Source organism: Hemitrygon akajei, chromosome 4, assembly GCF_048418815.1.
Source record: "Hemitrygon akajei chromosome 4, sHemAka1.3, whole genome shotgun sequence".
In the NCBI taxonomy this organism is placed as follows: domain Eukaryota; kingdom Metazoa; phylum Chordata; class Chondrichthyes; order Myliobatiformes; family Dasyatidae; genus Hemitrygon; species Hemitrygon akajei.
The window spans coordinates 145,463,052-145,477,367 of NC_133127.1; the positions used below are offsets into that span (position 1 = coordinate 145,463,052).

Here is a 14,316-nt window from a genome sequence, read left to right on the forward strand (position 1 = left end):
ACTATTTTTTGTTTTGCCTAAGAGCAGGCAAATTTCTCTTTAATTTACTCTGAGAGCTAAGTGTGGTGGGGGGGGGGAAATGCAGTGTACAGTATTTAATATTTCAGTAATATTTGAGTAATACTGTAAATATATTTTTGATTAAGCATTTTTTATTTGTTTACAAAATTTATTTTGGGTTTCAAGTAAAAAGTACGTGAAGGGCATCCAGAATCTCATTACATCACCACATCATATGCAAGTGCCTCACTAAAAAAAAAAGGAAAAAAAACTGAGTAGATAAGTATCCTGACTCCTCTGTTTCTCTTTCAGTTAGTTTCTGGAGTTACAAAACATAATGGTAACCATGTCAATGGTGTGTGCTACCTAACAGACTAGCCAGATCTGAATGCTCTTGGTATTGACTGGATGGACAAGCTTGAACTCTGGAGCATCCCTCTGGGTGATGTCTGTACGAAGACATCGGCAGTTCAAGAAATGTCCATTGATGCCATACCACCACATGTATGCGAGGCTGTAGAACAAGTGCAAGAAATTCCTATGCAGTACTGTTTCAAGAAGGTTTAGGTTGCCACACCAAAATACAGGCAGAACTCCATTTCCGTCCAAATGCAAAGCCAATCTTCTGTCCCAGAAGACCAGTACCGTACTCATCCTCACCAATTGTGGAGCAAGAGCTGGATGACCTGTAACAAGCTGGTGTCATCAAAGCTGTCAGCTACTCATGTTGGGCAGCTCCGACTGTCATTATCAAGAAAACCAACAGAACAGTGAGATTGTGTATAGATTTCTAAACTGGTCTTAGTGTGGCCCTATAGACACCAGTACCCATTACCGGGACCAGCAGATAGATCTCTTTGCAAAATTGAATGGTGGTTGCGACTTTGCGTAGTTGGACAGCTAAAGACTACCTTCAGGCAGAAGCGGCAGAAAATTCACAGGAGCTTCTCATTATTACAACACATGAGGGGCTGTTTTCCTTCCTCCACCTGCCTTTTGGGGTAAAGGCAGCTCCTTCAGTTCTCCAGTGGCTCATGGACCCCATGCTGAGAGGTGTTGATGATGTTGCTGCTTGTCTCGACGACATCAGGGTGATGGTCACAGATCAGACAGACCTTTGCCAATGTCCGGACCACATTTTCCACAAGCTGCAAGACCGTGGATAGCAACTTCAGACAGAAAAAGTCAGCCTCCTGATGTCTTCAATCGAGTATCTGGGATTCATCATAGGTCAGCATGGTCATTACTCAGATCCTGAAAACATCACTGCTAGCTTAAGGATGCCTCCACCAGCAGATGTCAGCACTTTCATCAGTCAATAATGATCAGTTATTATTCAGCATTTCTCCCAGCAATGCACCAGATGAGGGAGCCACTCAATGCCTGCTCAACAAGGGTGCCATGTAGAAATGGTACTGAAGCAATTCAACCGTGATCACTCAGGCATCAATCACGTGAATGATCGAATCAAATGAATGTGCTGGCTGGGCATAGATGAAGATATTCAATCTCAGTACTCTATGGCAGGAAGATTCCAAGTAGAAGCAATGCATAACCATGGCCTCAGGCTGCCAGATTTTAGAATCGAGTACATATTGCATTCATGGACCTAATTAACAGGTGTATCAATGTCGTCTTGGATGATGCCTATTCCAAATTAAGTAAAAAAAAAAGGCTACCATTCCATAGCTGCTGTAGATCTATCTGCAGCTGCTTTGGGATGCCAGACATGGTTGTTTCCGACAATAGCACTGAATTCCATTCACAGCAGTTGCTGCCTTCTGCCAGAACAGCAGAATTATCCACATCCATTGAATCCCATACCATCCACAGTCCAAAGGCCAAGTAGAGAAATTTATGAATAACTTCAAATGGTTGCTTCTGAAATCAAGAGGGGAAGGTTCACCAAATTACACCACATATACAATGGCTATAAAAAGTATTCACGTCCCTTGGATGTTTTCATGTTTTATTGTTCTTCAGCATTGAATTGCAGTGGATTTAATTTGTTCTTTTTTGACACTAATCAACAGAAAAGACTCCCTTGTGTCAAAGTGAAAGCAAATTTCTACAAATTGGTCAAAATTTATTAAAAATATTAAATACAAAACAATTGATTGTATAATTACTAAGTCAGTATTTAGAAGATGCACCTTTGGCAGCAATTACAACCTTGAGTCTGTGTGGATAGATTTCTATCAGCTTTGCACATCTGGACATTGCAATTTTTTGCATTTTTCTTTACAAAACTGCTCAAGCTCTTGTATGGGGATCGTGATTGAACAGCCCTTTTCATGCCAGCCAGCCACAAATTCCCATTTGAATTGAGGTCTGAACTCTGACTTGGCCTCTCCAGGATATTAACTTTGTTTTTAATCCATTCTTGTATAGTGTTGACTTTATGCTTGGGGTCATTGTCTTGCTAGAAAACAAGTCACAGTTGTCTTGCAGAATGCATTTCCTCTGGAATTTCCCTGTATTTTGCTGCTTTCATTTCCCCCTCTTCACAAGCCTTCTGAGGCCTGCTGTTGTGGAACATTCCCACAGCATGATTCAACCACCACTATGCTTCATTGTAGGGATCATCTGTTTTTGATGTTGTGCCTTATTTGGCCTATGCCAAAAATTGCATTTTATCAGATAGCCAAAAAGCTAAATTTTGCTTTAATCAGACCATAAAACCTTCTTCCAGCTGACTTCAGAGTCTCCCACATACCTTCTGGCAAACTCCATCTGAGATTTCATGTGAGTTTTTTTCAACGCTTCCTCTTTGCCACTCTCCCATAAAGCTGCGACTGGTGAAACACCCGGGCAACAGTTGTTGTTTGTGCAGTCTTGCCCATCTCAGCCACTGAAGCTTGTAACTCCTCCACAGTTGTCATAGGACTCTTGGTGGCCTCCCTCACTAGTCCCCTTCTTGCATGCTCACTCAGTTATTGAGGATGGCCTACTCTAGGCAGATGTACAGCTATGCCATATTCTTTCCATTTCTTGATGAGTGACTTAAATGTACTGCAAGGGATATTCAATGAATTGGAAATTTTGTTGTGTCCATTTCCTGACTTGTGTTTTTCAATAACCTTTTTGTGGAGTTGCTTGGAGTGATATTTTGTCATCATGGTGTAGTTTTTGCCAGGATACTGACTCACCAGCTGTTAGACCTTCCAGATAGAGGTGTATTTTTACTAAAATCAATTGAAACTCCTTGATGGCATGTAGGGCTCCAGAAACAGATCTCCATTTAACTAATTATGTAACTTTTAAAACCAATTGGCAGTACCAGTGATGATTTGTTGTGCCATATTAAAGGGGTGAATACTTACGCAATCAATTATTTTATGTTTTATATTTGTAACTAATTTCTATCACATTGTAGAGATCTGTTTTCACTTTGATACAGTAGTCTTTTTCTGTTGATCAGTGTGAAAAAAGGCCTACTATGATTCAATGTTGTTAAACAATAAAACATGAAAACTTCCAGGGGGTGGTGAACACTTCTTATAAGCACTGTAGGCCTCAAGGGGAAGTCTCCATCTGAAGCACTTTTGGGAAGAAAAAATATTCACATTACTGGATGTAATGCTGCTATAGCATCCAACATCCAAGACAGCAGATGGTCAGGTGCACAAATGCAGCCACACTGACCTTGTTCGACAGGTGAAGTCACTCAAGCCCAGAGCCGCAGTATGGTCCAGACAGTGTCACAGTCAGTAACATCTCTGCATACCAGGTGAGATTGTCATACAGACAGGGAAAGTGTTCTACAAAGTTACCATAGATGGATGTTGCAAGTGTCGCCACATCAACCAGTTGTGGCATGTTCTTCCAAAGTTGCAACAAGTTCACCAGGCAGATCATTAAACAGAGTTGGACTTCCATCTGCTCCTGGAAGGGCTCGGTTTACCCTGACTGAGCCAACCACCAGCACCAGTGTAGCCACAAGCAACATCGTGATGAGGAAGTGACAGCCTGCAACCATCAAGGACTGATCAACAGTGTAAGCTAGTTGTTCCAATCCAAATCAACCCTCAGCTCAAATCCTAGAGGCAATCATCTTCAAGAGGGAGGTGTTACAGTGGGAAAAAAACAACACCTATTGCTTAGTGGACAACCAACCCTAGACTGACTTTTACTGATTTGTCATTGTTCCTATCAACATCTTGAATGTTCTTGGATAAATCATGTAAATAAATGCACTTACAGATGCACTGTTGAGTTTTGAGATTTTTGTAGTTACGTTGTTTATACTGTATAAAGGTTTATTTCATGTTCTGACTTTGTTCTATCTCCAGGCATTAGTTCTCACAGTAGTTACAGGTGAGGCAACACAGCAACATCTCAGAAACAGAAAGCTACCATTAGATAGCTCTTTGTACTCTTCCATAATGAAATGAAATGGAGTTTTGACTAATAACATGAATGACTAGCATAACTTTAAAATTTTTAACAAATGTGGTCATTATGTTATCAGGTATGATGCGTTGAAATTAGATTGTGGGATTAAAATATAATAAGATTGTATCAGGGAATAACTGAAATATTTTAAATGGTTTATGTAAAATAACATATCTGGCAATGCTGGTCTCAGATGCTTCTATTTCAAAGCTATAAATCATTAACTGGATAAACCAGTTTATCATCAATGGATGGGAGACCTTGGCAGGCAGATGTTATAATCACTAGATGTTACTCAGACTCTTGTATTTTCTTTATTCCTCAGCTAACAAACCTCCTTCAAAATACTGTACACAGGCTTACCTTCTCCCATTCCCTTTGACAACAGAACCTCATAATTCCACAGTTTATGAGACTGCAATCAGTAAGTAAATACAAACAATTACACTAAATTTTAGCAATTTCTTAGCAAATTTCAAGGATAATGTTAATGTAACAGTGGTTATAAGAGACTCAGGAATTTGGCTTGTTGAAATCGCAAAGCGACTCGTTTTTGTTTATTGATACTAGAAAAGTTGTTAAGTAAGAGAGATCAGAATGATGAGATAATTCATGTAAATTTTATATTTTTCATGGATTGGTTTTATTGTTTTTGTACCAATATTGGGACTAACAGCAACCAGTCTCAATTCTACATTTTTAGCACTATCATCACCCACCATCAACGTCCAGGGTGAGAGGCTAAGCAAGAAATTTAATTTAAATTGCATCATGGATACTGTGACAACAATAACAGGCCAGAATCTGAGTATTTTATGCTAAGTGATTCCCTTTCTGGCTCTCCTAGGCCCTTCTACCATTTACAGAAGTTTTGCATATAATTAGTTTTTCAAGTGTATATTAAACAACATTCAAAAAGCTCTCGGCCTAAAGTTGACAACCAAATCATTATAATCAGAAGAAAAGATGCTCCAAATAGGATTTCACTTATAATTATATAACCTTAGCCTGAATAAGTATAACACAAATCAGGTCAAATATTTATTACATGCTCCTTGGGAAATGGGGAACATTTCATGAATTAATATAATGCCCAATAGTGTTTATGATCTATCTGAAAGATTTTACAACTCTCACTGGTGTTTAATGGGAGTTTGCACCAAACAAAAATTTCATCTTATGCTTCACTCATAAATGATCTGTTCCAACTGATTGTCATTGCACTAATGGCCTGATGTTACCATGACAACAGCATCTCATTAGATTATAGGTTTCCATCCTTTAAACTGGTTGAAAGCTTTTATATTCCTCACGAGCTAGAACTAGGTATGGCATATTGACTCGGCTTCAGTCATGCAAAGATAAAATTCAGGAAACTAAACAATTCTGGCACAAAGAATTACATTTAACTGCCACCGTTGTTAGTACTCTGAACACTCATTCCCCCCACCACCAGTGCATTATAACTGCACTACAGTACCACCTACAGTAAGTACTTCACTAACTTGTCAAGATTTATTTAGTCTCATCTTTTTGAGCTGCTGTGATAGGCTAATGGTAGTAGATATATGGTAATTCTAACAATTGTAGATCCCCATCCAAACTTCACATGATCCTGCGTTAGAATTAGATCAAAGTCCTTCATTGTTGCAGGGCCTAAATGCTTTGGGAATTCCTTCAATGCTTGGAGCTGCCTATCACATTTTCAAGAGCAATTAGGGTGTAGTTGCAAATGTAAACTGTTTAGAATTACACATACCCCTTAAATTAATAAAACAAAAGAGCCACCTACTGTATCATTGAAATTTAAAAAAGGATTATATCTATGAGATCATCCCAGGGATGTTTCATACTTTCCATGGACGGATATTATTTGGTTCAATGTCAAAAAATTGCTGACATCTTTTCACATTTCTTTTTATGTATAAACAAATCATTACATGCCAATGAAAAGCAATATGGCCAAATATGAGTTTTGCATTACCATTGGAAAAGATCATAACTGAACTCTCCAACCAAGTGCTTAGGTATTTTGTCAAAATACACTAGTTTTCACTTCTTGATTCCGTTTACAACAATTTTTGGTGATAAATTGCAGTAGATAATACTGGTTAAAATTATTATATCAAATTATTATGTGTGATTGTAAAACATTTGGAGAGAAATTTGTCATTGGTCTCCACAGCTATGTGAGAATATCTGACACAGATTGTTGTGGAGGTGAGTCCAACTGGCAGTACATGTACATGTAACCATTCAACTCAATGTTGAATTTTTGACTAGTTTCCCCTTTATCTTGAGACTGTCTTTACTTTACCCTATCGGTAAGGAATGTGATGGGAAATGATCAAGTTGCATCAATGAGTTCAAATCCAACAGCTTTCAGTTTGACTACATCCAGAGAGTCATAGCATGGAAACAGATTATTTGGCCTTTCTCATTCATGCCAACTAACTCAAGTCCCTGCACTAGACCCATTTGCCTGTCTGTGGCCCATACTTTCCTATCCATTTACGCATCTGAATTTCCTTTGTTAATTTATTTGTAGGGCTTTATCACTTACTTTGGCAGTTTGTTCCAAATACTCACTAACCTCTGTATGAAAAACTTGCCCCTTAGGACCCCTTTAAATCTTTTCCTGCACATTTTAATCCATGAGCAAACAGCCCATTAAATCAACATCTTTTCCGCTAACTTACACATGAATGTCTGCAATCATTGGTGCATCTTTCTGCAATGTGACCAAGTCAGTATCATGAAATTCCCATGCTTCCAACCCTGTGGATAAAACAATACTACACTAAATATTGTAATATTCTGGAACATAAGAGATTCTGCATATGCTGGATATCCAGAGCAACATAGACAAAATACTGGAGTTACTCAGAAGGTCAGGCAGTATCTATGGAGAGAAATAAAGATTCAATCGTTTTATGAGTTGAACTAATGCACATGCTGTTTGTGCTTTTAGTTTACCGTGGTTTCTGGTCTGTATTCATGCTGTTGGGTGTCATTGCTGCCATAGTAGGAGGCTTCATTATCATCTGTGCTGCTCCGTTTTCCAATTATAACCTCTACAAAGCAGGTGGCGGACTATTTCTATCTGCTGGTAAGTGGAATCTTTTGTAAATATTTTATAGGACCAGGCTATTTTGTGTTTATGACATAGCAAACACTCACTCAGCTCCAAGTTTAACAATGAGTAGTGTGGCAAGAATTTCATGTGACATGGATGTTATTAGATTGAATTAGATAATGAATTTTTTTTCCATTTATGGGGCATCAATAGCTCAAAACATTATAAAATATTACTTCTGTCATCCATATTTTGATTAAGTAGTTAAAATAAGCTATGTGCAGTGGCACAGGCAGTGGAGCTGCTGACTAGATTTCCAGCACCCTGAGTTCAGTTTTAGCCTCCAGTGCAGTTAGTGTGGAGTTTACAAGTTCTCTCTGTGGCAGCACGAGTTTCCTCTGGCTGCTGTGGTTTCATCCAACATCCCATAATATGCAGGCTGATAGAGTCATTGAGTGCTACAGCATAGAAATAGGCCCTTCAGCCCACCTAATCCTGGCTTGGTCTTCTGCCTAGTTCTACCTACCTTCACTCGACTGAAGTCCTACCCCTCAGGCTCCCCCGAATATCTCACCTTTCCGCTTAAACCTATGACCACTAGTTCCAGTCTCACCCTACCTGAGGAATAATGTCTGCTTGCATTCACCCAATGGACACCATTAATAATTTTATATACCTCATTCTCCTCTAATCCTGGGAATATAGTCCTAAACTATTCAACAGTTCCCAATAATTCAGGTCTTTAAGTTCCAGCTCTAGCATTTCTAATATTTCAGTAATATCTGAGTAATATTATAGATATATTGTTTGCTTAGCATTCTTTGTTTAGATAGCACATTGTGGGTTATAAGTAAGAAGTACGTGAATGGCATAAGTCATTATGCCACCATGTCATATGTGAACACCTCACTTGGAAAAAAAAGAAAGAAAAGGACTAAGTAGGCAAGTATCCCAGCCGCTAGGATTTCCTTTTGATTAGTTTCTTGAGTTACAAAACATAACAGTGGTGGCAAGAAAGTTTTAAAATGAACCTGAACCAACTACCTCCCTGTTTTGCTTCAGAAGGGGCTAGAGATGTTCAAGTACAAAAATGTAGAAGACAGACAAAATTAACAAGCAACAAGTATGTCCGCTTGTTGATACTGAACAAATTGAGCAGCATTTTGAGGCAAATGAAATAGCTGATGAATAATCATTGCCAGTGTTGCTGAGTACAATGGGTGGAAAAGCATGCAATTTACTAAGAACTTTAATTGCTCCAACTAAACCAGCCAAAATGAGTTTTGCTTCTATCCTGAACATAGTGCAGGAATATTTAGAACCAGAGCCATTGTTGACTGAAGAATGCTTTAGGTTTCATAAACGGAACCAAAAGGAAGGAGAGTCCAATTCAGCTCACATGGCTGAATTGAAGAAATTGTCATTTCAGTGATGGACATAATGTTGCACTGAGTGATTGCTTAGTTTGTGGAATTGTACACAAAAGCATTCAAAAATGGCTATTAATTGAAGCACAACTCACTTTTAAAAGAGCAATTGAAAATGCTGTATCAAACAAAACAGCAGCCGGAGAATGAAAGTGAGTGTGAACAAAATTGCAATGTCCAAACAGAAACCTACCAGACTGTACCAACTGTGTTACCATTGTGGCAGGGGCCCACATACACCAGATCAATGTGCAGGTTCAAAGATAGGAAATGCAACAAAGTGGGACACACACAAACAGCATGTCAGGCATACAAAATTCAATGGACTGCACAGGGAAGAGAAAAAGTTAAAACGTCAAGTTGTAGTTTTTAAAAGAACATTAATCTGCATGCTGTTGATGAAAAATCTGATGATGATGAGAGTGACATAGGGCTCCATAGCCTTAAGGTTTACAATGTGAAAACTGACAATTGACAGGCAATATGGCTTGCATCAGAAGTGAATGGAAAATTAATTAAAATGGAATTGGGCACTAGCTTGGCTGTTCCAGTCATTCCTCAAAATGAGCTTGGCGGCATTTCAAAGATACTGAAATGAAGCCTGCAGATATCCAACTAAGAGCTTATACTGGAGGAAAGATACAACTGTAGGAATGACATTTTTAGCAGTGAAATACAACAACCAACAAGCCTCATTGTGCGTCTATGTGGTAAAAACAGGAGGGCCAGCATTTTGTGGTTGTGATTGGCTGAGACAACTAAAGTTGGTTGGAGATCTATTTGCATACCATAATCCTGAAATAGTGAACTGAAAGTGAATTAAGAAAGGCACTAGATATACTATACACAACCTTGAGAATTATTTCCTTACAGGCAGCCTCGAGACAAGGAAACCCTATATAACCCATTAAAAAAAGACTGTTAAACATCCAACTTGCAAAAACAAAAAATCATTCAAACAATAAAAATAAGCAAATAGCAATCAATACTGAAATTCACTAAAGTGAGTCCATAGTCATGAAGCCAGTCAGCGGATTCAGGGACCCATTTAGTTACAGATCACAGCCTAAATTCAGTACAGAGACAAGTGAATCTTGCCGGTCAGCAAGCTGAACACTAGCCCATCCACCACCTCCGGACCCGACACCCTGACCTTTTCAATCAGACCCAATGCTAAAATTGGCCAAACCTCAGATTGTTCCTTGCTCTTGGTCCCAGGCCCCGCCACTTCAATGCACTCTCAGCAAGCTTGACTTGAAAAGTTAAGGCCATTGACAGGGTTTGCCTAATGTGGGGATTGAGAATTGTACTCTCCAAGCTGAGAGATAAAGTGTTGAGGGAGCTACAAGATGGTTATCTAGGAATGGTCAAAATGAAAGCATTAGCTAGAAGGTTTGGTGGCCTGGGATAGGTCAAGAGTTTGAGTAGCTTCCCATACACAGTTCAGAATACCAACACTTCCAGGAGATGCCAAGAGCAGTACTTCTCCTTACCGTGGCAAAGAATTCATGTGGATATTCATGGACACATATTTCTTGGTGGTAATGGATACAGCTATAGTGGTTAGAATTGTTCCACTACAGTCTTGCCCACTGTTGATGTGTTGAGAAGCTTCTTCTCAAGGACGGGTCACTTAGCCAGTGACAGTGTCTGTTGAGGAACAGTTTCGGCCTTTCCTGGAATAAGGTATATGCCATCTGCACCGTACCACCCAGCTCTACAAATGGCTTGGCAGAAAGGTTTGTCCAGAGTCTAAAGAACGCACTGCGAGCAATGTCAGTAGAATCAGAAGCCCACCAGTTTCCTCTTTGCATATTGCAATACAACACACTCCGTAACCAACAGTTCACCAGCTATGCTGTTCCTGCGTTGTTCTTTGCACTCATATTGCATCTCCTCAAACCCAGTTTTAGAAGGAGTATGCAGTCCAAGCAGTTGTGACAAATTGAGGGCTCCTCAAACAAGGATGTTTGATGTTTCACTCCTGGTCAGGACTACAGAGATGATCAAAAGTGGGTACTTGGAAAGATTAAGGACAGAACTGGACCGTTCTCCTAAACAGTGGAGTTTGTTTCCGATGTCATCTGGAGATGATATATCAATCAGTTGAGGAGAGCAGAATCAATTGCTAGAGAAAGAGGGATTCCACACTGTCAAAACCACTTTCTGTAGACCCGGAATCAACTCCTACAACCACCATGGAGGAGGCCGCACAGCCTGAGATAGTTTCAAAGCCACAAGCCTCACCTGCCGAGCAAATTGACCATCCTTTTCAAGGAAGACATTATCCGCCAAGAGTAGTGTATTTAATATTTCCATAATATTTGAGTAATATTGTAAATATATTTTGATTATGCATTCTTTGTTTACATAATTTATTGCTGGTTATATATAAGAAGTACGTAAATGGCATACGTCATTACACCACCACATTATATGTGAGCACCTCATTAGAAAGAATAGGGAAAATAAAGTAAGAAGGCATGTATCCCTACTCCTGTCTTTTTCTTTCAATTAGTTTCTGGAGTTACAAAGTATATCACTAGCAACATCCTTGTAAATTTTCTCTATGCTTTCAATATTATTGATATCTTTCTTGTTTGAGGTAATCAATACTGCACACTGTACTCCAAAGTTGGCCTCGCCAATATCTTATATAACATCACACATCCTGTACTCAACGCCCTGACTTATGAAGTCCAATGTGCCAAAAGTTCTCTTTATGACCCTATTTACCTGCAATGCCACTTTCAAGGAATTATAGTTCTATATTCCTAGGTCCCTGTATTCAGGGCTTTACCATTCACTGTGGAAGATCTACTCTGGTTTGTGCTCTTAAAGTACAGCACCTCACACTTGTCTGCATTAAATACTATCTGCCATTTATCAATCCATTTTTCCAGTTGGTCCAGATCCTGTTGCAAGCTTTGATAGTCAACTTCGCAGTCCACTACACCCCAGTCTTGGTGTCATCTACAAATTTCCTGATCCAATTTACCATATCATCATTCAAATCATTAATATAGATGATGAAAAACAATTGACCCAGCACCAATTCCTGTACACACCACTAGTCACAATTCTACATTAATTGTGCACTGAAAACCACCCCGGATGTGTAGAAGACTGATAGAATCAGTAATTGATGGGAATCTGAATGAATAACATAGGATTCATGTACAAATAATGAAAATGAGATCTTGGTGTTCAGTCCCGACTCAGTGGGGTGAAGGGTCTGAATTCACCTTTTTTCCAGTCACATTTACAGTGTTTAACTTATAGTGGTGAATACTCAGTCCCCCAGTTCCATCTAACAATTTTTTGATCATTTTATAGAATTTAAAGAATTTATTCCTGACAAGTACATTTTTGAAAGGTCACATAGCGTAGGGCATAGTAGGCCCAAGGGAGTGTTGATGAACCTTGGGGTACAAGTCCATAGGTCCCTGGAAGTGACAGGACAAGTAGATAGAATGGTAAGGAAGGCATAAAGGTTAATTGTCATTATCAGTTGTGACAAAGGATAGCAGAAAAGGGATGCCATTGGTTAGGCCACACAAGGAGTATCGTGGGCAATTCTACCCCTCACAATATAGAAAGGATGTGATTGTTTTGGAGAGGGTACAGAGGAGATTCATCATTAGTTATATGAATTGAAATATTTCACTTGTAAGCAGAGATTTGATAGGCTGGGCCTGATATCCCTGGAGTAAGAGGGGCTGTGAGGTGACCTGATACAGGTATGTAAAGTCATGGAGTAGATATTAAGAATCTTTTTCTCATGGTAGAATGTTGCAACAAGACAGCATAGGTATGAAATGAGAAGTAAAAGATTCAGTGAGACTATGAGTGTGTTTAGAATCTGGAGTGAGCGGCTAAGGAGCTGGTAGAGGCAGGTTCTCATTCTTTTTCTGGCAGTTCCACATCAGACATGTGGACACTGCATGGAGTACCAGAAAGGTATGTTCCTGTTTGAAAGGAGGACAGGGATGGAAAGATGAGAACTTTGGATGTCCAGAGAGGTGATGAATTTAGTCAAGAAGAGAAAGGAAAAGTATGCACAGCTTTGGAAGTTAGGATCAAACAGAGCACATGGGGAGTATAAACAAAATCAGAAAAGAACCCTGAAGTGGTGTAACCTGGGTTCAAAGATTCAATGAGTGGAACAGGAGACACAGATTTAAGAACATGTACATTAAGTTTTTATTTCAAAATGAACAGTGAAACACTAAACCATTTGTCTAGCTAAACAGGTGTTCAGTTAAGGTAACTAAAATCAATACACTGCACATTCAGTTACCCTTTAATTGAACGGATATTCTGCTAAATCTTTTCAAATTATAAAACCCAAGAAGTATGCATACTACAAACAGATACTTAACTGAACAAACCATGGGGGTGGGGGGCATCTACACCTGTAATGCCCTTTCTCAGTGATCCTTCAGTGGTGGTCACAACTTCAGCCTGAATTGGGCCCTGTGGATGACGGGAAAGAAAGTGGGCATACCTCCAGCACGTGCTACCTTTATATTCCCGAATGTGACCAGAACTGGAAATATGCACAAGCCATCCAATGGGAAACAGCATTATAGAACTTAAACCAACCAATCACTGACTGGCATGACAGAAGTGGTTTTCAACTGGCAAATAAGCCACGCCCCTTCACCCCTTCACACTTCACCCCTCGAAAGTCGTGGCATTGTGACAATCTGGCCCTCAGGCTAGTAAACCCCTCACAGATCCCATTAAAATAGAGGTACAAGACAAAAGTATAATACCCAGTATTATGTCCAATAGTTACAACTCAGTGTATTATAGTAGTCCAGCAACTTTCCAGTGCTCCAAAAGGCCACCAACTTCCCCCTGGAGCAGAAAGGTTATGGAACTACTCCTCTGCTTTCATAATTTTGTTCACCAACTGTCTAATATGGTTAGCCAAGTGAGTGATGTTCCCTGACTCATCAGGAATGTATGCATGGCATTCTTCACCAATGACAGCACAAGTGCTACCTTTCTCTGTGAGGAGGTAATCTAAGGCCATGCAGTCCTACAAGGCAACCATTCAATTAACTATTACCTTGGCCTATATCCGAGTCAATGCTTCCTCAGTATCTTTGTGAGCTATGGCCGTCTCATTAGCCAACATTTCCATCGCAAAGACCATGTGTATAATTACCCGGGACAACCTAGAGGCACCATACGTGTGAAAAACTACCACCCAAAACCATTCTGTCTCTTTTACTATGCCAACCATCATAGGCAGGGTGCTCATCCAGAGCGCTGATGTGTATGTACGACACCACGTATGGATGGCAGCAACCATACCACCCCGTTGGAAGCTACAGATAGGCCCGAGAGCTGCATACCCACTAAGTGCCATTCAGTGTCCTAGGAGTACCCAGCTTTACAGTACCACAC

General features: G+C 39.7%; 1 protein-coding gene across 1 annotated transcript in view; it reads left to right on the plus strand.

The window, feature by feature from the left end:
- tmem182a (transmembrane protein 182a) overlaps nucleotides 1–14,316 on the plus strand; it is a 56,028-nt gene that overhangs the window by 24,621 nt on the left and 17,091 nt on the right. The window contains exons 3-4 of the mRNA XM_073043521.1: nucleotides 4,721–4,819; nucleotides 7,367–7,504. Of these exons, the coding sequence (XP_072899622.1) occupies nucleotides 4,721–4,819; nucleotides 7,367–7,504 (237 nt within the window). The remainder of the gene's footprint in view (nucleotides 1–4,720; nucleotides 4,820–7,366; nucleotides 7,505–14,316) is intronic.